The sequence below is a fragment of the Cyprinus carpio genome, chromosome B11, assembly GCF_018340385.1.
Source record: "Cyprinus carpio isolate SPL01 chromosome B11, ASM1834038v1, whole genome shotgun sequence".
Taxonomy (NCBI): domain Eukaryota; kingdom Metazoa; phylum Chordata; class Actinopteri; order Cypriniformes; family Cyprinidae; genus Cyprinus; species Cyprinus carpio.
Window position 1 is genome coordinate 18,218,189 of NC_056607.1, and position 21,426 is coordinate 18,239,614.

At 39.0% G+C, this 21,426-nt stretch overlaps 2 protein-coding genes across 3 annotated transcripts in view; one reads left to right on the forward strand and one right to left on the reverse strand.

The window, feature by feature from the left end:
• The first annotated feature begins 5,995 nt into the window (after positions 1–5,995).
• On the forward strand, positions 5,996–7,095 carry id1 (inhibitor of DNA binding 1, HLH protein). The gene is made up of 2 exons (XM_019112074.2): positions 5,996–6,470; positions 6,586–7,095. Exons 1-2 carry the CDS (start codon positions 6,120–6,122, stop codon positions 6,619–6,621), a joined length of 387 nt encoding a protein of 128 aa, XP_018967619.1. The 5' UTR covers positions 5,996–6,119; the 3' UTR covers positions 6,622–7,095.
• Positions 7,096–9,815: 2,720 nt separating this feature from the next.
• Positions 9,816–21,426, reverse strand: part of LOC109098280 (nuclear receptor coactivator 3-like) — a 37,288-nt gene continuing 25,677 nt past the window's right edge. For both annotated transcript variants that reach the window (XM_042734361.1, XM_042734362.1), the window contains exons 8-23: positions 20,972–21,115; positions 20,569–20,716; positions 19,968–20,464; positions 17,759–18,753; positions 16,991–17,117; positions 16,640–16,798; positions 16,321–16,539; positions 16,110–16,224; positions 15,803–15,974; positions 15,315–15,662; positions 14,274–14,375; positions 14,123–14,188; positions 13,765–13,939; positions 13,415–13,595; positions 12,581–12,761; positions 9,816–11,761 (exon numbers count right to left, since the gene is read on the reverse strand). In XM_042734361.1, coding sequence (XP_042590295.1) covers positions 11,750–11,761; positions 12,581–12,761; positions 13,415–13,595; positions 13,765–13,939; positions 14,123–14,188; positions 14,274–14,375; positions 15,315–15,662; positions 15,803–15,974; positions 16,110–16,224; positions 16,321–16,539; positions 16,640–16,798; positions 16,991–17,117; positions 17,759–18,753; positions 19,968–20,464; positions 20,569–20,716; positions 20,972–21,115 — 3,641 coding nt within the window. In that variant the 3' untranslated portion in view covers positions 9,816–11,749. The remainder of the gene's footprint in view (positions 11,762–12,580; positions 12,762–13,414; positions 13,596–13,764; positions 13,940–14,122; positions 14,189–14,273; positions 14,376–15,314; positions 15,663–15,802; positions 15,975–16,109; positions 16,225–16,320; positions 16,540–16,639; positions 16,799–16,990; positions 17,118–17,758; positions 18,754–19,967; positions 20,465–20,568; positions 20,717–20,971; positions 21,116–21,426) is intronic.

The following is a 21,426-nucleotide window of genomic DNA, read 5'->3' on the forward strand; positions in this document are numbered from 1 at the left end:
CATTAAGGTTAAACTTAATCGACAAGCTTAATTGAGGTATAATGTTGATAACCACAAATATACCACAGAAGGTTAGATTAGGATGAGGCACTTACAATGCGATTTTAAAGTCTCCAAGAAATATGACTCTTAAAATGCACACATTTCTGCAAAAATTATTATTATTTGAGCTGTAATGTTGTTCTCATCATTTTTATGGCCATTTTAGGCTTTAAGTCTTGTTAAATCATATATAACTTCTCATCAAAATTGCTAGTTAGCAGTTTTCACACTAAAATCATGTTAACACACATATAGAAACAGTGAGTATTTTAAGATTTTCAGAGTGGCCCGATCACTTTTATTTTTGTGGTAGTCAACATCATCCCACAAGTGCCCAGAATATTCCTTTAATGACCATACAACTCAAATCAAAGTATCTTGAGAGTGCCGTACCACCCAGAGGGGAATGATCTTACAATCCACAATAATCCAGATTACATAGATGCAATACTGAAAACAAAAGAGCTGGAAAGGTCTGTTCAGTGTCAACGCTGGCGGCCATTTATCAGAACCATCAACGGGTTTCATTCTCAGGCGACTGGCACAATACGCTCTGACAAACAGAAGGGCTTCCCATTCTTTGAGACTGCCACTGGGAAACGGATTTGAGGAATTAATCTTAGTGTGGAGCTGAAGAGGAGAGAGCAACCAGGCTTCGGTATTGTCCCCTTTTCTCTGAATAGGGCTTTGTGAGGGAAGCACAGCTGCTGCCACCATCATCACACCCATCTTTTGGCCGTACTTTCGTCAAGTATCCAGATGGGTTCAGAGGTATTTTCGCACGTAGAGGTATGTGAAGGAAGTCAGGTGATTTGAGCACACAAAGATCTATTAGCTGCAACCCGACCATACTATAAGCAACAAGTTACGACAAGCTGCAGGACCGTGAATAGTTGCTGACGGCATCTTTTTTGACAGCTCCATACGGTAACAGAAATAGCACTGCACCTGACACACAGGGAGCTCTGGGTTTAGAATAGAATGAGCAGAAGCTCTACAGAGGGTCTCTGGCTAAATGGCCTCTGTCCCTCTCCCCTGCTGGTGGTGACAGCTGCCCGGTAGTAAGGGTCTTCCCTCCAAAACTTGGCCATTATTCCCCAGCTGTGAGCAGCTGGTCTCCCATAAACACACACACACACATCCTCTGGATCTGCCTATTCAATGGCAATGTGATGTAAATGAGGGCAAGGCGAGAACATCATTCAGCTTTTCTTGTTTTGAGGTGGGACCAGAGTCATCTAAACATCTTTAACAATCAACTTCTATCTACTTGGAGTGATTTTAAGACATTTGAATGCACATTAAAAAAAAAAATTGCATAATGCAGAAAAAGGTGCAGTCACATTAGTGAAATTCATTAGTGTCAATAGTTTAGAATAAAGGCACTTGTTTGAAATCACTTTCAAACTAAGCAGCTTTCTGTTGCCCAGCGCAGCAAATCCACGAAAAACTTGAAACCGTTGCAAAATCTGCGTAAGGATCACGTGGGTTCCTATTGAAATGACTAGATTTGGCCAGCAGAAATTCGCCAAACAGTGGCAAATGTGACCTCAGCCTTAGTGTCCACTTTGTATTTGCTTTGTTTACAATGCCCAGACCGGACGTTACCACCACTTGGGTTCTATCAGAAGCTCTGCCTTCTGTCGTTTTTCGAGGATGTTAATATGGTGCTGTCTGGTTGCATTTATTACCCCACTAACAGCACAAAACAAACGTCTGTTCCCAGAAGATGACACAGTCACAGATTAACTCGAAGAAGTAGAGCTGTCGCCAATGAGCATGAGAAAAAAGGAGGAAAACAAAATGTGTTTGTGTGCGCGGGGGGTGGCAGGGGGCATCCAGGGGACAGAAAGAACTCCGACATTATTAGATTTGCAACAAGCTGTAACACTACTGCCCTTTGTGTACCGGCCTCCTCCCCCGTCCCATCCCGTGCGCCTCCCGAAGTCCAAAGCTTGTCTACTCCCTCTCCGTAACCCTGGCTCTCCTGTCCCATCCATTCCAGAGGTCCAAGTCCTCTCCACGCAATCTCCAATGAAGTGGAAACGATTCCGGGACACAATGCCCACTTTTTGAATGGAGCTTCAACATACCACTGGTGCTCTGTCACCAGCAGATGGGGAGCTAATTAGGAGCCATTAAGGCATTTTGATAGTGTGTGTGGTAGCCAGGCGGAGAGTGTGGAGTGTGAAAGTGTGTGGCAAGCGGGGACACCGGCATTAACAAGCTGCTACAGCAGGACCACTATGTAGAAAGGAGTGGTATATGTCAGGACCGTTGACATATCATCAGGACCGAGACATTATGATGTCAAACTAATAAAATGTTAATCAGGGCTTTCGTTCTGTACATCGGTTGTTGATTGGATGGAGGAAGATTTGATTGCATGAAAGTGGCGGAATTTACGCAACAAAAATGATTGATTCAGTAATGACATTTTGATAAAGAATTACAAAGTTAAAAAAATCAGGGATAAATCACAATAAGAGCAATAAATGCTATTTGAAAATAGCAATAACATGCTTTTTGAAAAAAGATAGGGTGAAAATAGAAAAAAAAAAGCATCAACCAACTGCAAAATGAAATGACTTTGCTTTTCGGCTGACTTTAGGCCTCACTTAGGCCTTAGAATATTCCACCATATTCTGTTTGAAAATGTGAAATAATCTCCAAATAGTTATTAAGCAAACATTTATTATTTTTGGCTTTTAACGGCCACCATCCAATCAATTCTCAAAGGATAAAATCAGTTCCCACCCTACATTTCTTTCCTCATTACCCTGTTTCGGAAATACATCATCCTACAGTAGTCAAATGTGTTGTGAAAAGCTATTACATTGACTTTATGTCATAGTATGACTCACAAAAGCTAATTAGGTCATTTTATGTCTGTTCCTAGTGAACTGTATTGTCTTATTGCGTTTTGCATTGAACACTTCCTTTCTCTGTCTACTGCTTTGTGTGTCGCTGTGATGTTGTGAATTAAAGAGTCCATAGCCAGCTGATGACACAGCACAGAACACTACAGCCTTGTCAGACAGCGATCACATGACTTCTGACAGGATGTGATTCCCTCGAGGACAATTATCTGAGGCCACTACTCCCATGAGAGGGAGAAGTCCAAGATACATGCAGATGCTACAAGAAGAAGAAGAGCATTCACACTCATCCCGCACCAGATTTTTCTGCTGCATAACATATTGTGAGAAATAACTATCCATAAATCAATTCAGGGTGGAATTGGGACAAGAACAACATGTCTGGGTTCACCATTTAAAAAAATAAGCTTTATATTGCAAAGAGGCATTTACACAAATAATGTCTATACTTTTACAGAATGTACAAATATTTATATATTTGTGTGCTAAAACTATAAGCACACTAGATGCAGATAAAACAGATGCAAATCAAACAAGCGACTGCTGTCCAGTTGTCAGCATATGAGGTCATCAAACAATAAAGCATATATATTTGTAACTTTTTCTTCTTCTCCGCTTCTAAGAATATGTTTTGTATTTTACCAAGAGTTCATAAGGGTGTGCGAGTATGTCAGGGGGATGTTACACTCTTTGCCTCTCTTTGCCTTGATGTGCAGTAAACAGGCTTTGGAGAGCCCAGCTGTGAGGGCTTATTGTTGGAGTCGGTAGGAAGTGCTGATAGCTTGCGCAGCTGAACAAAAGCGGGATGAGCGAGTGGAGGGGCGCTCCAGACTCGTCGGCTCCAGCCGAGGTTCTCTCTCACAGTCCCGATACTGCACTCCCATTGTTCAGCTCCTCCTCCGCCTCCCCTCAACCCCGCTCAGCTGTGACCGAGCCAGAAACGCTCCAGTCCCTCTAACTCCTGCAGGATGTACAGCTAGCCTATGTATACGAGCCATCGGTAAAAATAACATGCGCATTTCATGCACGTGCATTTAGGCATTATTTTGAAATAAAAATATTATAAATGTATTTTGTTTTTACACATTGCAACTTCATTAGGATATTTAATCATGAAGGTATTTTCTGTTTTATAATTTTCTTATCACAACAAAATGGCTTCTTGCATGCAAACTTTTTATTTCTTATTTTCCAAATATTAAAAAACTTCCTATTTTTTAAAGAAATAAATATTTAAAAAGTTAATGTTAAAAGTTAATGTATGCATGCGGTTATGGACAGTTAATTCACTTTCTTAAAATTGCAATAAAATAAAAGGGTCCCTGGAATCTAAAAAAAAAAAAAAACCTCTGGCTCAATAGGCTATTTTTCACTTTGTCTCTTTGTGTCTTTATAAGAGTCTTTCGGGACGACAATGGCAGTTTGCAGGTGCGCGGAGCGGTAATCGCATCAGAGGTTTGAAGTGATAAATGAGCGCTGACCAGTTTGTTCTCAGGATTCCGCAGCGCGCAGGTGAATGGGGGAGAGTGGAGGGATGCGAGCCTGTTGTTTGTTGTTGCTATAGAGACCGCCCGCTCGGCGCCAGGCTGACAGGCGTCAAGGCTCGAATGAATGGGTGACGTCACAGCGCTGGCGCCCGGCAGTCTGCTTGGGTTTGTTTGGACAATCTGGGGGAAGAATCAGAGCACAGCGATGCAAAGTTATGTGAGTGAGTGCGCGCTCAAGGCGACGCGCACATATGAAGGAATTTGGAAGTTTGCGCGAGGAAACGCATTCAAAGAAAGACAATAATGAGACGATGGAAAACAAACAGAAAGAGACACATTTGAATATAAATGGGATTGTGGCAAGTCTCCATTGCACAATAAACCTCAGCACAACACAAGTGATGCACTAAATGTTGGTTAATGGACTATGGATATTTTATTTGCATAAAAATAGTTTAAAGTTGGTGAAAAAGTAATGATAGCCTACTTATCATTAACAGTAGCCCAGCATGTAAACTTAAAAATAGGCAACAGTTCACAATAAATGTCTTGTGTATTGAAACATGGAATCTCATATCATGCACTGTTGCACCACGATTTTATCAGATTTTATACAAACCATAAAACAAATATTTGATATTAAGCAACGATTTATTAATGTATAACTTTTTGGTTTAAAATGCATTATAAAAAAATAACATTTACTGAAAGTTTAACAGTATGAAAATCTTGCAAAGCAATATGTTATCATAAATAGTTTTTATAAATAAATAGTTTGTATTTATACTCTTCTTAAAAAACAGTGAAGCAAAAAGTTTATTTAAAAAAAAGCTTAATATCAGTGAAGTTTTAGAATATTATTAATATTTTACAAATATTTGTTGGTGAAATAAAAGCCACTGTGGCATAACTAAAATGCATGAAGCCATTTTGTTGTCATGTGACAATAAAATAATACCAGAGATGATCCTTTAGTCACTCATAATGTCAAGGTCATTAAGTTAAAAGAAGAAGAAAAAAAAGATGTTTCGTTCAGGTTGTTATTATCCAACAAATTCATACTATATTATTGTTATTATTAGCTATTATTATGTTATTGTTATTATTATTTTAACTTAAAAATATGTTATGTTGACCGTATATTCATGCACATGTGTTCAAGGTGCACAATTCGCCCAGTAATAACAGAAATGCCTGTGACAAGTAGTAAATGGATGGAAACAAAGATGCTGATGAAACATTTTACAGTGTGCTTTGTTTCTTGAAGCAGCCCACATACGAAGAAAGCTTGTTTCATTTGAAAGTAATAACTGTTGCCTGTTGGTCCCCGACCACCCCCACCCTCCGCTTGATCTGTCTGCTTCACCTGTGGAGTGCACAGACAGCTGGATACCCACAGATCACTCGCAGAAGACACACATTTGTTTCCATTTGTAACACCATCCCCCAAGCATATTGCAACTGCGATAACAGAGCCGCGCTGTCATTGGCTGAGCGAGCGACTCCGGTGAAACCCCATTGGCCCAAGCCTAAAAACACGAGTGTTTGGTGACGCCCACAAGCGCCGACATCCTTTAAATACCGAACAGCTCGCCTCCGTAAGCATGTGGTGAACTGTCATCGCACTCTCGACGCCTCAAGATCCTTAAGGAGTACGAGTGTATCGCCTCAGCTCATCTCTTTGACTTAACCGTCAACCTTTACTGCCAAAATGAAAGTTGTGGGACCTACCTGCGCGCTGAAGAGCAGCAAAGTCGGAGGGGAAGATGTTGTCCGCTGCCTCTCCGACCAGAGCCTGGCCATCTCCAAATGCAAGATCCCGCTGCTCGACGAGCAGATGACCATGTTTCTGCAGGACATGAACAGCTGCTACAGCAAACTGAAGGAGCTGGTGCCCACGCTACCCACCAACAAGAAAGCCAGCAAGGTGGAGATCCTGCAGCACGTTATTGATTACATCTGGGACTTGCAGGTGGAGCTGGAAAGCAAGAAGAACCAGAGCTCCTCTCCCAGAACTCCCCTCACGACTCTGAACGCGGAGCTTGCGAGCATCTCTGTTGAGGTAAATATTAAAATATATAGCATATGATATTTTGCGCTTAAATAGATGACCTATTCATAACCAGAATACGTGCATGAATGACTCAACTCATGATGTTTCCTCTTTTGTCTTGCAGAACGGCTGTTCAGATGACCGAATCATGTGCCGTTAAAGTTAACGCTCCCGGTTTCACGTCAACTGAGCGAGAAGCATCGCGAAGAACGAACGAGGTGCGCGGAGGGGACGATGGAGCAGAACCGCCGTGACGCCTTGAACTGTGTTGTTGGGAGAATCTCCTTCTCCTATTGTAGAGGAAAACAACTTTCAGTGGAGAGTCACAAAACTGTCACGAGAAGTGAAGTGTGATGTTCTCTCTGAGATCTTCCCAAACATATCGATGTGTGTTAGCTGTGGAATCCATGGCGATTATTCACTTATAGTTCATGCATTTCCCTTTCGGTCAAAGTTTCTCCATTGTTTTGATAACTTTTTAGAAAAATGTCTATTTTGTTGTAAAGTTTTCTCAGATTACTGAGCGAGAGAATGTATTGTATATTACAATGACATACGATGTGAATGCCTTATTGTGTTTTTTACAATGTATATTGTGTTTTTTAATTAAAACAAGAAAATGAGACATAAGCTATTTCGGACTTTATCACTTTTGTGTGTGAGGATGGATGAATGGAAGTTAGGTTGAAAATGCTGCTTAGCTACTTTGTTATTTAAAAAAGTTTAGCTGTCAGTTTTACTGACATCTAAAATGAGTTAAGTCGCACAAGGTTAGAGGTCATCATTTAACACATTAAACGTTTAGCTTTAACGTTATCATGTTACAACATGACAATTTCGTCATTACAGTTCAACTTTTGCCAATATCAACTCGATTTGCTTCATTAGGCTAATTAAATTGAAAGTAAAAGTATCACTTCAGATTGTAACTTTTAGTGCAAACAAAACTTAAAGTTTCGATTTTAGTGGGGTTGTTTTTATAATAGCTTTTTTTTAAAAAAAATAATAATAAACTTAATCGCAGAATGTTTGGAAAAATAAATAAAAAACATTCTGTTAGTCACGTTTCATCTTCAGATAAATCTGATAAATACAATAACAATGAGAAGCCTATAAACAAACAGATAAATAATTGTAAAAGTCTAGTGAAGCCTAAAATATCTATAGGATAAAACAGAGGTTAATTCATGTGTCATTAAATTAATAATTAAAATAAAATAATTTAAACGTAATTGGTTAAAGTTTGTTTCATTTATTAGCAGCCTAAGGTTATTTTTAGCTAGTGATGTTCGCAAACTCTTTCTAAACTCTACATTTCCGCTTATTTTTACGCATCCCAGTATTTAAAAGGCGGGGAGCGGAAGGGTTAAGTGTTTTCCGAGAAAAAGGCAGTTCGTTATAAGATTTATTCCGTCTCCCTGGTGCAATGTTTTTTCTCATTTCCCTGCGGTGTGATGCGCGCAGCTGCAGGCCTCGCGCGATGTGCGGCTCGGCCAGTGTGTGTGATTGTGTTTGTGTGATCGCTTTGTGCCAAGGGCAGGGGAGGGCGCAGACTGAGCGGCGCCGCCGCACACCTGGGGAAGTTCAGGTTAAATCGCTCCACATTCCTCGGCACACAGCTGATTGAAACATTAACAAACAGTAATCCGCAAGCCCGGGCTGCAGATGGGCCGGGAACACGGCCAAGGAACTCACTCCCTCTGTATAGTTTCCCACATAGCCCACTACAACGAAAGCTTCTTTTAATAAGAACTTAGCGCATTTAAACATAGCGCCACACACTACAGCCAACTTTTCCACTAGAACATCAAATAAAGCTCAACAGCAGGCGCTTTTAAAACAGCAGACAAAGGGAACACGCTGTTTTTTGGGCTTGTGTGAAATACTTCAAATTAATTTATGTATCCATAAAGTGTTCCCCTCCCAAATTAAGGCAACTTTATGTTAATTCAGAGGCGTTTAGCCTAAACATCTTTGTATATGCCTACTGAAACATCACTCAGACAGACTTTGCGGAAAAGCGAATGATAATCTGTAGGCTCGATCGATTTTTCGTAAATACTTATGCTCACTGTTGTCATTGGATGCTACTTACGCTCTATTAATAATGAGGTAGATGAAGACAATCCCCTTTGCAAGGATAAAGTTCTTTTTGTAGCTCTGAAGATGGACATTTTAGCCTCTTGCGCCGCTCTGTGGCAAAACAGCGAACTCTATTATTTTTTACGTCGTGCCAAATACGTACACATTGGTATTATTATTAGTATATCATTATAAAGAGTTTCTATTGATTTATCATTAACAATATTTTCTGTACCTTAACCTACACAGAAACCTTTCTAGGAATTTAGTTCTTATTTTCATTCTTATTTGGTCACGTTAGGCCACTTGAAGTGTTCGGAGGTGGGCCAAATGATTTTAAGTTGCCTTACATCGTAGGAACACACTCAGTTAAACGTGAAATTTTGAAGCAGAAACCCAGAAATAGCTTTTTCTTACTCAAACAGTCTTTGTTTTATTTACAACCTACAACAATCTTTGTTTTATGAGTTATTATGCTTCAAGTGTTCTCAAAAGCAAATTCAACATTATATTGATATATTTTCAACAATATGGCCAGGTTTAACCAAGATTATTATATTTAACTAGAACTAAAACCATAAAAAATAAATTTGTTACTTGAAATTATGTAAACATTGACTTTAACATTAACTCATTTCATTTAGATCCAAAACAGCATTTCTAATTTTCGTTTAGTTTAACTTGATTCACTAAAATAAAAATGTAAAAACAGATTACAGTAAAAACAATAACTAACAAAAATTTAAAAAAATTAAAACAACAAAATTACTTAAACTAAAAATAAAAAACACAAAAACGATTCAATATATTAAAAAACTATCAATATATTTTAAAAACTATAATAGTATTCTTATTATTCTTAAATAACAATGGTCTGTACACACGTTTACAGAGTTATCTAGACTTTAGTTTTTATATACAGCTAGTAATAAATACTAAAAACAAACTTTAAACATAAACCTCTTACATTTTACGATAAAAGAGAAAGAGAGAGAGAGAGAGAGAGAGAGAGAGAACGCCCCCCAAAACATTATTTTCTTAATTTTATAGTTTTAACAAATTGATCTCACTTCTGGGTGCCCAAAATAAATAGATACACACACACAGAGAGAGAGAGAGAGAGAGAGAGAGAGAGAGAGAGAGAGAGAGAGAGAGAGAGAGAGAGAGAGAGAAAGAGAGAGAGTGAGTGAGAGAGAGAGAGAGAGAGAGAGAGAGAGAGAGAGAGAGAGAGAGAGAGAGAGAGAGAGAGAGACTGACTATATGGAATACATGTCCCGTTTAAATAGAACTTTTATTTACAACAATATCAACATCAAGCAAAATAATTAAGTGTATTGTAATTTACATCCTGTAAAATGTGAGCTTATCTTCCATGTTAACACCCCTCAGTCAACCAATTCTGAAAACACACCACATTAACCTCAATTTCCCGGAATTATCATTTCAAAATATACTCTTGTCACAATCAACAGTAACCTAGCGAAATGAACACAAATGATAGTGTTGCTTTCCTGAAAAGACTGAAGAGAATGATGTATTATTAGTTTACCCACTGTATTTCATTCCCACATCTGGGAATCAGCACTATTTGAAGTCACTGATGGTAAAGACTGGACTAATGAAGCGGCCGAGGATCACTTCACTACACTACAGAGACACATGGATGAGCACCTTTGTCAGAATGGATTCCTTATTACTCGTACTTTTAAAAAGCGCATCCAAGAGGCTCTTAAAAGTGGTTTAGGAAAAGTTTTAAAACGAGGTGTGTAGTTACAAGTTATGAGTCTTGGCAGTTCTGTAGATAATTCATAATCATCAAAAATCTTACAAAACTTAAACTGAAGAGCGAATAAACCACATGATAGAGAAACCCTCCAAAAGCACAGACAATACTGCTAAAATATTAACTGGCCTCAAAAATAAACAGGTATACTTGGTTTTGTATGTATACAGTATATAGTACAAAATCATAATATGTAGTAATATGTTCATATGATATGTACCTTTTACTCTGCGCATTTGCGCAAAAACATATAAATGGATACATTTCTGTAATCAAACTTGAGAAAACAGGAAAAAAAAGACTGAAAAAATATCTTTGGATTGTGCATGTTTCTTAAAGGTAGATTTCTGAAGAACCAACAGTACGAGACAGTGAGAAAGTGAGCAATTTTTCTTATTAAGAGCTATCTTAAAAAGCAACAACAAACATTATCTTTGCGTATCATTGAAAAGGTTTTTTTTTTCGGTCAGGGGAACAAATAGAAATGAAAATAAAATTATGAAACCATCACTGCATAACATTTCTGTGATGTTAGAAAAAGTGCCATCCAAACATAATGGCAGTCACTGTTGGACAAAAAAAAAAAGAAGAAAGAAAGAAAAAGAAGCTGTGCTGGAAAAGATAAAAATCAAATATTTTCTCCCTTTGACAAAAGTTAAAATATATGTAAAACCCAGAGCAGTATTGACCTAAAATATAGATAAGATGGACCTAACCGGGCCCAAACTATGTGCAAAAAAAGTATGTAGTAAAAGCATGTATGATACATATGTAGCATACAGTATGTACAATTCCAATCTTATTCACACAAAAAAAAGGGAAAAAAAAGAAAAGAAAAATCCTGTCTAATACTGCAGTACCATTTGCTTTTTGTTGACACACCACTTTGAGCCGGTGGCATTGAGAGGAGGATTATTGCTTTGATATGCGTAAGTGATGAAGTTCTGGTGTTTACAATTCCCACGGTTTTCTTTAAAACGAGGCTTGTCCGAAACAAATTCAAAATAGACAATATGCACATAATCGTTCTATAAGGCTAGAAAAGCAAGAAATATATTGCAACTATCCTTTATCATACTAGCCTTAAAATAAAGTGCTCCCCCACACTGTCGAGTTGTACCACATCCATTCCTGCTCTGATCCCCCTGGTGGTTATGTTGTGTACTGCAGTACCGCCACATGGGACAGGAGAGAGCCTTCTGCACTCGCTACTGGGCATATTCAGAAAGAAGCCCACAGAGAAGGCTTGAGTCTCTCTCTCTCTCTTTCCCTATCCATCTCTTTCCAGTCAAGTTTTCACTGGAGATCTCCAGTGATTTATCCCCTACGAGGTGGATTTTATAGCTTCATGCTGACATTTCCTCACTGGACTGATGTGTGAGTCCGAGTTCGAATCCAGCTTTGACAGAGATGGCTCATCTCCTCAGCAGTACTTCTGTAAAACACATATTATACGTGTGCAGATAAGTAGAAGTAACATATTGCGTCTTTTAATGCAGTTAAAGAAGAGTTCACTCAAAAATTATCTCATTCTCAGGCCATGTTTCTTCATCAAAATCGATTAGCAAAATTTTACATTACATGACTTGCTCACCAATGGATCCTCTGCAGTGAATGGGTGCCGTCAGAATGGGAGTTCAATAAAAACATCACAATAATCCACAAGTAATCCACAGTACTCCAGTCCATCAATTAAGGTCTTGTAAAGTGAAAAAGCTGTGTGTTTGCAAGAAATAAATCCAAATCTGCATTTTATCATTAAACGGTCACTTCTGGCCAAAATACCAGTCTGTATGATAACGCTTCCTCCAATAAAAAAAAAACTTTATTTTATCAAAATAAAAAAAAAGTTCCACCCACATATTTGTTTAGAACAGTTTTGGACTGTTTTTGCTTGTAAACAGTGTTTGGTCAGTGCACATTTCTCTCTTAATTCAGATTCAAGTTGTTGTTTTTTACTGGAGAAAGCAATATTAGGGTCTTGATGGATTTGTTTATTACAAACATGCAGCGTTTGCCTTCACAAGATGTTCACTGATGTGGATTAGTTGTGGATTATTGTAATGTTTTTATTAGCCGTTTGAACTCTCATTCTGATGGCACCCATTCACTGCAGAAGATCCTTTGGTGAGCAAGTCATGTAATACTAAATTTCAGTAATCACTATTGATGAAGAAACAAGCTCATCTACATCTTGGATTTCAGAAAACGGAATTCCTTTCAGCAAATGTAACTAAATCAATGCAGTCTGTACCTGATCGGGTCCCATTGGCATGCGTCCCATACCCATGGCGTTCATGCCCATCTGGCCCTGCATTGGGGGCATCTGTCCTGAACCGTTGCCATTTACACCTCCTTGCATGGAACCGTTCATCATCATTCCCCCATACTGCCCCGGCGCCCCCTGCTGGGGATATTGCTGCTGCGAGTATGAACTAGGAAACAGATAAAACAGGAGAATAATCAAATTAAATTAAATACACCCAATATAAAGATGAACTCTATTAAAGGCCATGTACTTAGGACTATTGTGAGGTTCATTTTACTTGACAGATTGATTTTACTTACTACTTGGCACAGTGTTACACACAAGTCTAATTGTAGTATTATTTCTATACTTTTAAAATATTAGTATTTACTATTGATATTATTTTTATTTTAAATTACATTTAATGTTTATATCTTTAATTATTATCTTTTAGATGTGGATTTAGATTTAATATATTGTTATTTCAGATATGGTTAACAATAAAAACACAGCTTTTGACTGTTTTCTAGCTGGTTAAATTTTATTTTACAACTGACAAGCTTATTTATATACAATAGTGTACAGTAATAAAACAAAAAAAATTATATTAAATATTATTTTTAAAGAATATTAAATATGCTTTGTACCATTGAATATTCTTTACTTATACATTTGTTTGTATATTTTATGTGCTTTTTTAACTACAGCAATTTCCATAACATTTTCATGACTAATTGTAATTGTAATTTCATGATTTTTGTAATTGTAACTATTTTTCAAGACCTGAAGGCAAAAATTCACTGACATTTCCAGAGTGCTATAGAAGGTTTTATAACTTACTTATTCATGGGCATAGGCCCCTGTCCCCAGCCTTTCATCTCTGCAGACTGGTACATGGGATTGCTCTGAGGGTGCTGCTGCATCATGGGATTCTGAGGGCCACCCATACGGCCAGACATCATATTAGTAGGGGGGCTGCTGCCTGTTCCCACAAATGAAGGATCCCCCTGCTGGCCCATACCTGGAATCACAACCCAGAGACATTTATAAAAAGAAAGCAGCAAGAAAGTGCATAGCGTGTTAATCGGCAATCAATATACCCAAGCAAACTGATTTTTTTATTCCAATGATTTTATCCACCACGTCTCATTACTTGTTATTACAAGATCCCAATATGGTAACTAGCCTACCATAGCCACCTCCATAGTTAAAAGGCTGCTGGCCAGGCTGGGTCATTGGCGGGCCTCCCATAGGGTTGTCCATTCCTGTGGGAGCTGTGACATTAGGAGGGGGACTGAAGCCTCCGGCTGCAACCTGCTGCTGTTGCTGCTGTTGCATCATCATCATCATCCTCTGTCTTCTCATCTGTAGAAAGAGAGAAAACAATGGTCAAACATTTTACATAAGACACTGGTTATGATCAGTCTTACATCAAATCGTATACTTCAGTAACACTACATACATTGTCAATGGGGGTTAAGTATCATATATGAAATTCTATTTCACTTACAGACACACAAATGCATATTTTGAAAATGACATTTATACCTCTGTTTGAAGATTCATCATTTCTCTGCTGCGCTGGGCCATCATCTGTGCATTCAGGAAACCAGGCTGAAAGATAAAGGAGGGATGATATTAGAGAGAGAAAATGAACACGTATAAGGCTGCAGATATCATCAAAACATAAAAAAGGTACCTGGCCGCCCATGCCTGGCTGCATGCTAGGTCTCATGCCAGGGTTTCCTGCAGGGTTGTTATCTGGCCTCATCCCCATGCCTTGCCTGCTCTGGTTCAAAAACTGTAGCAAAGGAAAATTCAAATGTTATGAGATATACTGAATGCTAAAGTTTTCCTTAATCCAAATAATAAAGTAATTTAATAAATTGTGTTGAATCTATTGTTAATTTAGAACCTAAAATTTATGTTTAACAACATATATCATTGAATCAGAAGATATCTAAAACCAGCAACAGCAACGGTTAATCACTGTTATGGATGTACTATTCTGGAAGTATTTTCATGTCAAATGCCTTAAAAAAAAAAAAAAAAAAAAAACACTGCTCTTAATAAAAGCGCAACTTTTTCTGCAATTCCTAAATGTGTTTGAAATTGTATCTGAATTTATACCACCGAAACTGTGGAGCCAAATTTTTAAAGTGAGATATTATAAGCAAACATTACCAGTTTGGTATTTAAACTTAAAAATAATAGTTTGGAACTAAACTTCGGAAGGCAAATATTTATTAATAAATTTAGTGAAATGCTTAAAAATACAACGTTCAATTGCAGTCCTCAAAAATGCAAACTCTCTCAATACAATATTTTAAATTGTTTTTTAAAGATATTTTTGTCATTAATAATCTTCCATTATATAGTTAAGCTACAAAAGAAAGCTCACAATAAAAACAATTAAATTTAAGTGCTTTTTTTTTAATACACATAAAACAAAAATTCAGCAACAAGACCTGTCTAATCAATACTGCCTTATAATTTTATATTATAATGCTTATAATGTTCACAATTTTTATCATTTTCACTATAAACTGATATTAATTAGTAATCACAGCCCTACATTACTCAAAATAATATAGCCAAATAGATTCTAGGACAGTATAATTTCTAAAATGAGCATCAGCTGCAATATCAGGTTATTCGATTACACTTCTACACTGACCACTCATATTTGTGTCTTTTACAGAAATTAGAAGTTGAGCGTTATTGGTGCGCAGCTACTTACCTGCTGTCCCTGCAGTCTCTGCTGGAGCTGGTATCTGGTCGGATTCCCCATCCGAGGCCTTGTCATATTAGCACGAGGATGCATAGCGCCCATACCGCCCATTCCGGGGAAGCCACCCTGCTGATTCATCTGACTCATCATGGGGTTAAACCCTGGTCCAGACTGCCCTGGCATGGGACCAGGACCAGGGTTGGGACCACGGCCATATCCACCCTGCATTCCCATGGAAGGAGGGCCCGGGTAGCCCTGCCCATACATGCCCTTGGGGTCCATACCCATAGAGGAGTCAGGTCCCGGACAAGGACCAGAGAAGGGGTCTGTCGGAGGGGGCTGGTCTGAACTATGACCCTGAAGAGAGAAAAGACCGAGACGGCGGTTTTCAGTGAATGTGACTGGTCAGCAGCTCTAACATATTTAACACCACAACCCTGAGGGTTGTGATTCATAAACTGAGTGCATCTCTTCCATGAAGCGGACTGGCTGGGTACCTGGTTGATGAGATCTGGTATGCCAAGGGCACGGTCGATCTCCTCCAGAGCGATGACGTCAGTGTTGTTGAGTAGAGAGTCCAGCTGGTCCAGCAAAGCTCGCTCATCACTCTGACCCTCAGTGGTAGACGGAGGGACCAGAAGGTCATCCAGAGAGTTATTAAATGGCAGCCTGATGTATAAAAAGCAGACAAAAAGGATGTTATTGACGTGTGTAAAAACCATCAAAACATCCTTAAAACATCCTTTAACCTTAATCCTCAGATGCACAAACTTGTTTTAATTAGGTACTTTTCATTTATGTTACCTGTTTGCATTCTGTGCTCCCTCTATTCCCATCCCAGTGTCTGGCCATGAAGGGGACTGTGGTGGAGGTGCCTGCCCACTGAACGAATTAATACCCATTCCTACATCATAAGGCCCTGCAAAAACAACATTGTGCAGTTTGAAAGATTTAATTGGATGTTTTATCTGTCGTAATAGGCCCACACTGCTGGTATTGAGTTAACAGAACTTACCCATATCCATTAACTGCTGCTGCAACATAGATCTGGTTGCAGGAACGCTGTTTGATCGGTTAACCATGGGTCCTCCCATCATGCTCTTGGGATTGTGGTCGATGCCTGTGCGACCCATGCCAGGGTGTCCGACAGGGCTGCCGGAACCGGACATTCCCCAATCTCCTGCACCTGCCATGGGGGGCCGATTAGGCATTCCCATTGGCCTGTTTGGACCTCCTGGGAAAAGCATGTTGGGAATGTTAAAATTCCGCTAAAGAATGAATGCATGTAGAGTTGTAGCTACATACAATTAAAGCTGAATATATGAGACACTCACCCATGCCTATCAGGATGTCAGTATGCTCTTGTTTGACAAGAGAGGAAGGGGCGCTCCTCCTACCAGTCATGCCCGGACCGCTCAGGGGTTTACCATCGACAGACACAGCCCTCTGGAAGGGCACACGTTGGCCAGAGCCCATACCAACACCCTCCCGGTCTGAAATACACAGCAATTCATACAAATTGCATTAAGAATAAAAACAAAGGGCAGGTTTTAATGGTCATCCTCATGGTCATCAGCAGTTACCGGCATAATATATGCCAATATATTTTCTATTAATCTATATATTTATATAATTTTCAACATCCCCTTCCTGACTTTTGAGGCCCTTAAGGTGTTGTTACTCACCATGTGCGGTGCTGTTAGGTCCATTGCCCTGCTTATTGCCCCCTTCCGTTCCTCCAGTTCCAGAATCAGCAAACATTCCAGAACCAGAATTCCTCAGCCCTCCGAGAATACTCTCCAAATTATCCAGCTGGAAAAATAAAAATAGGATTGCTGTCAGAATGCTAAATAAGTAATTGCAAATTTGCATGAGAGTTCTGCACATCATCTGAAATTTTTTTATAACAGCCAGTATTTTTCAAAATGCGCAAAGATAGTCTCAAGTTGTTTATAAAACTACAGCTGAGATTTTTAAGCAATAACTTTTTTAAATATAATAAATTATAAGATCATGTTGAAAAGTATTTTTAATGCAATATGCATTTATTTGACCCAAAACAGATATATTTACAATTTAACAAAAATATTATTACAATTTAAAATAATTGTTTTCTATTTTAATATACTTCAAAATATAATGTATTCCTTTAATAGAACTTACTTTGGATTCTTTCTTTTAGATTCTTTTAGTTATAAAACTTTTGTAACATTATACAAGTCTTTACTGTGACTTGTTCAGTTTAATGCATCCTTGCTGGAGGAAAGTATTAATTTCTTTAAAAAAAACTGTAGTATTATATATTACATTTATTTATTTAGTTAGTTTAAAATATGTATTTATATTTATTATTAAATTAATCCCAAAATATAAGACTGATGTGATCTTGAGAAGTATTGAAATATAAACCCAACATGAGAAGTATTTAAGCAGCATGAATTAACCATAAATACCTCATCAGGAGGTTCGATCTTGACTTTGCCCTCCTGGCTGTTAGAATTTGAGGTTGTGACCCCTGACCCCTGCCCTCCAGTGACCCCTCTCCCTTCCAGCTCCTCCAGCTTTGGCTTGACCTCTGCTGCATTGGGCTCTTTGGAGTCGTCCTTATTGAGGAGGTAGTGAAGGAGGGCTTGTGGTTTTTTTCCTTCTTTCGGGCTGTGCTGTTCCTGCTTGAGATCTAGATTCCTCCCCTCAGCGCCCGGGTGCTCCGAACCAAGAGAGGTCTTACCAGTGGCCTCAGCTGTGATGCGAGCGACCTCGTCGGGTGTGTTTCCATTTTGAAGAAGTTTGTGGAGTATCTTGTGTTTCTCCTGTAAGCTGTGAGAGCCGTGTTGGCCACCGGGACAAGCCGTGGACGACACACCTCCCGAGCCTTGCTGATTGACGTTATTCCCCGATGAGGAGGACACTCCCGTCGATGAAGGACTCATCATGCCACTTCCTGCCTCCTTTGAGTCAGGACCCATTGGAGTGGAGGCACGACCTGGGACAGGTCCACCAGACCCAATCCCAATCTCTTCAGTTGGGGATGTGAGCAACTGAAGTAACTTCTTGTGGCCCTTTCCATCAGGGACTCTCCGGTTGGCTTCGGCTGCAGTGGAACCATCCTTGCTGGACTGACTGTCTGGTTTATCCGTGGTCTCTGATGAAGAAGCCTGTTGTTGCTCTAAACCTGTGCTGTGAGCACTTGACGGGCTCTTGGAATCCCCAGCGCTGGGTTTGCTGATGCCGGTCTGGCCTTGCTGACTGGACTGGGTTGAGTTGATGCTGGGAGAGCTGTCGGATTTGTGGGCAGGTGAGTTGAGAGCTGAAGGTAGAGAAGAGCCAACGCCTTCACTGATGGCCTGGAGAGCATTCAAAGAACTATTGGAGAAAGTGTTGCCAACTGATGGACCAGAAGATCCACCACTGCCGCCCATTCCCACAGGACCCATTGGAGAGTGCATGCCTGTGAAATCAAGAAAATATATCTAAATCTTGAGCTTGTTTTTAAATTAAGCACTAACAGAGACAGCACAACTAATATATTTCATTAGGCCATTAGACTCTTTGCACATTTTCTTTGATGGTTGAAAGTATAGATCTGCAGATTTGATTTAAATAAACAAATTAAAATATCCACCTTATTATTATTTTAAGAGCACCCGGTGTCCATTTACTACCAAATTTTGCAAACTACTATTTATTATATTATTTCAATCAATATTGTAATTATAAACATTGGTTTGTGGCACAATAGTTTTGCCATTTACTCCCTTCCTGTCCAAGCTTTTACTATTTTAAACAATGACTGAAACCTTGTATAATGGGCACTTCTCATGTTTATTGCCATCTTATGGTAAATCTCTTGATGTATTCCTCAAATGTAAGTCACTTTGAATAAAAGCGTCTACCCAATGAATAAATGTAAATGGTCTTAGGTATATTGGCTAATGAATCAGAAGTTGCACATTTACAGTAAAAGTCGGACAACCGCTTAAGCAGTGTGACAAATCCCTATCAGGTAAGAGAATTATATAATTAGCAAAACTATTTAAAGGGACAGTTCACCCAAAAGGGAAAATTCAGTCATTAATTACTCACCCCCATGTCGTTCCGAACCCGTAAGACTCGTAATCTTCGGAACACAAATTAAGATATTTTTGATGAATTCCAAGAGCTCTCTACTTTCTCTGAGAGTATCACATACTTAAACAACATATGCAACGTATGTACGTTGCATATGTTGATTAAATATGTGATGGCGCCAGGATGATGCGGAGGAGTCAAATTGTTGAATAAAGTCGTTATTTTTGTTTTCTTTGAGCACAAAATGTATTCTCATAGCTTCATGAAATTACGGTTGAACCACTGATGTCACATGGATTATTTTAACAATGTCTTGATCATGTTAGGATCCTTGCTGTCTATGGGAGGGTCAGAGAGCTCTCGGAATTCATCAAAAATATCTTAATTTGTGATATCTTAAAAATATCTGGATCGACATGAAGGTGAGTAATTAATGACAGAATTTTCATTTTCCTTTAATGAACAAATGCACAAGTTGCCTGGGATGTTTAGAACTGTTTGAATTCTGTGGAACTGAATAGAGCTGTCTATGGAATTCTGTTAGATTCTTATCTTACATCCATCTAATCCAAAATGCAAAAACAGGACACTTACCTCCAGGTGAGAAAGGACTTGCACCCATTTTAGGACTTCCTCGTATCCGTGGAGACCCCATGAGATTCTGCTGAGCAGGGTTCATACCAGGGCTTCCTTGGGAGGGACTTGTCATGCCCATTCCATAGCCTCCACCGTGAAACTGACCCTGCTGGTGCTGATTCACGCCGGGATGGCCCATCTGATTCATGGAGTTCATCTGATTCATTTGATTCATCTGATTCATAGTGCTCATCTGATTCATGCAATTCATCTGATTCATATTCATTTGATTCACTGAATTCATCTGGTTCATTTGATTCATCTGATGCATCGAGTTCATTTGATTCATCCTGTTGCCTGGGCCGTACATAGCTCCTCCTCTGGGTCCCATGTGACCTTGCTCGTTCATGCCATAGCCTCTGGTATTGCCCATGCCCATCTGGGCATTCGGATTGGCATTGCCCATAACTGATCGCATTACACCACCCTGATTGGGTCGGTATCCGTTTTGCTCCCTGCGTGAAAGTGACTGACATATAAGTGAAGGCGAGGAGAACACAGAGGCATTTTCATATAAAATCAGTGTAGTGTATAACTGTTGACTTGGAGAGGAACAAACCTCTGCAGAAGATGAGTAGAGAGGAAAGTGAGCGGGTCATTGGTGACAGGGTTTCGGCAGAGCTCACTGCGCGTTTGTGCCGTTACTGGAGTGCCATCTGACAAAGAGAACCGATAGGGTGGAGTCTCTGCTCTACCATGAACATATGCTGAAAAGAAGAAGAATACAAACAACATTAATAAAACATGTATTCAATCTGTCAAACCCATTTCACACCGCATGCAAAAGCAGCCTGTTTTTATTTCTGCCATATTAACAAGTTACAGAATTCACACTTCTATTTTGTCTTTCAAAACCATTTCTCAAGTACATGAAGTAATTTACTTCATTTACACAATTAACTAAAGTAAAGATTAAAGCTGAGTAATACTGATAAGATCCATGCAGGTGTATTACCACATACCTTCATGATAGTGTCTCTTGTGGGACCAGGACTGACCCTCTCTGCGATTCAGGAACATCTGCATACACCTGCGCACTAAATCCTCCCAGCCAGGACGCATGGTGGTGTGCAACAGGCTCTGCTGCTCGATCTCGATCAGTTTACCTGGGGTCAAACATACATGCTCAGATGTGGTACTACACCTGACTCAAATATAATTCTACATCATTTTTTCCTCAATCGGTTTCGAAGGTTTGTCTTCGGTTTATAAAAGTTTCAATATTTACTAATGAATTAAATAAATTCAACATTTCTGCTAAATAATTTATATATATATATATATATATATTATATATATATATATATATATATATATATATATATTAGTGCTGTCAAATGATTAATCGCGATTAATCGCATCTAAAATAAATATATAAATACACATGCATGTATATATTTAAGAAAAATATGTTACA

Bases quoted from the DNA above. Each gene is read 5' to 3' on its own strand.
- id1 (XM_019112074.2), top strand. From the start codon at position 6,120: ATGAAAGTTGTGGGACCTACCTGCGCGCTGAAGAGCAGCAAAGTCGGA. The intron at 6,471-6,585 runs GTAAATATTAAA...TTTGTCTTGCAG, and splicing joins TTGCGAGCATCTCTGTTGAG to AACGGCTGTTCAGATGACCG.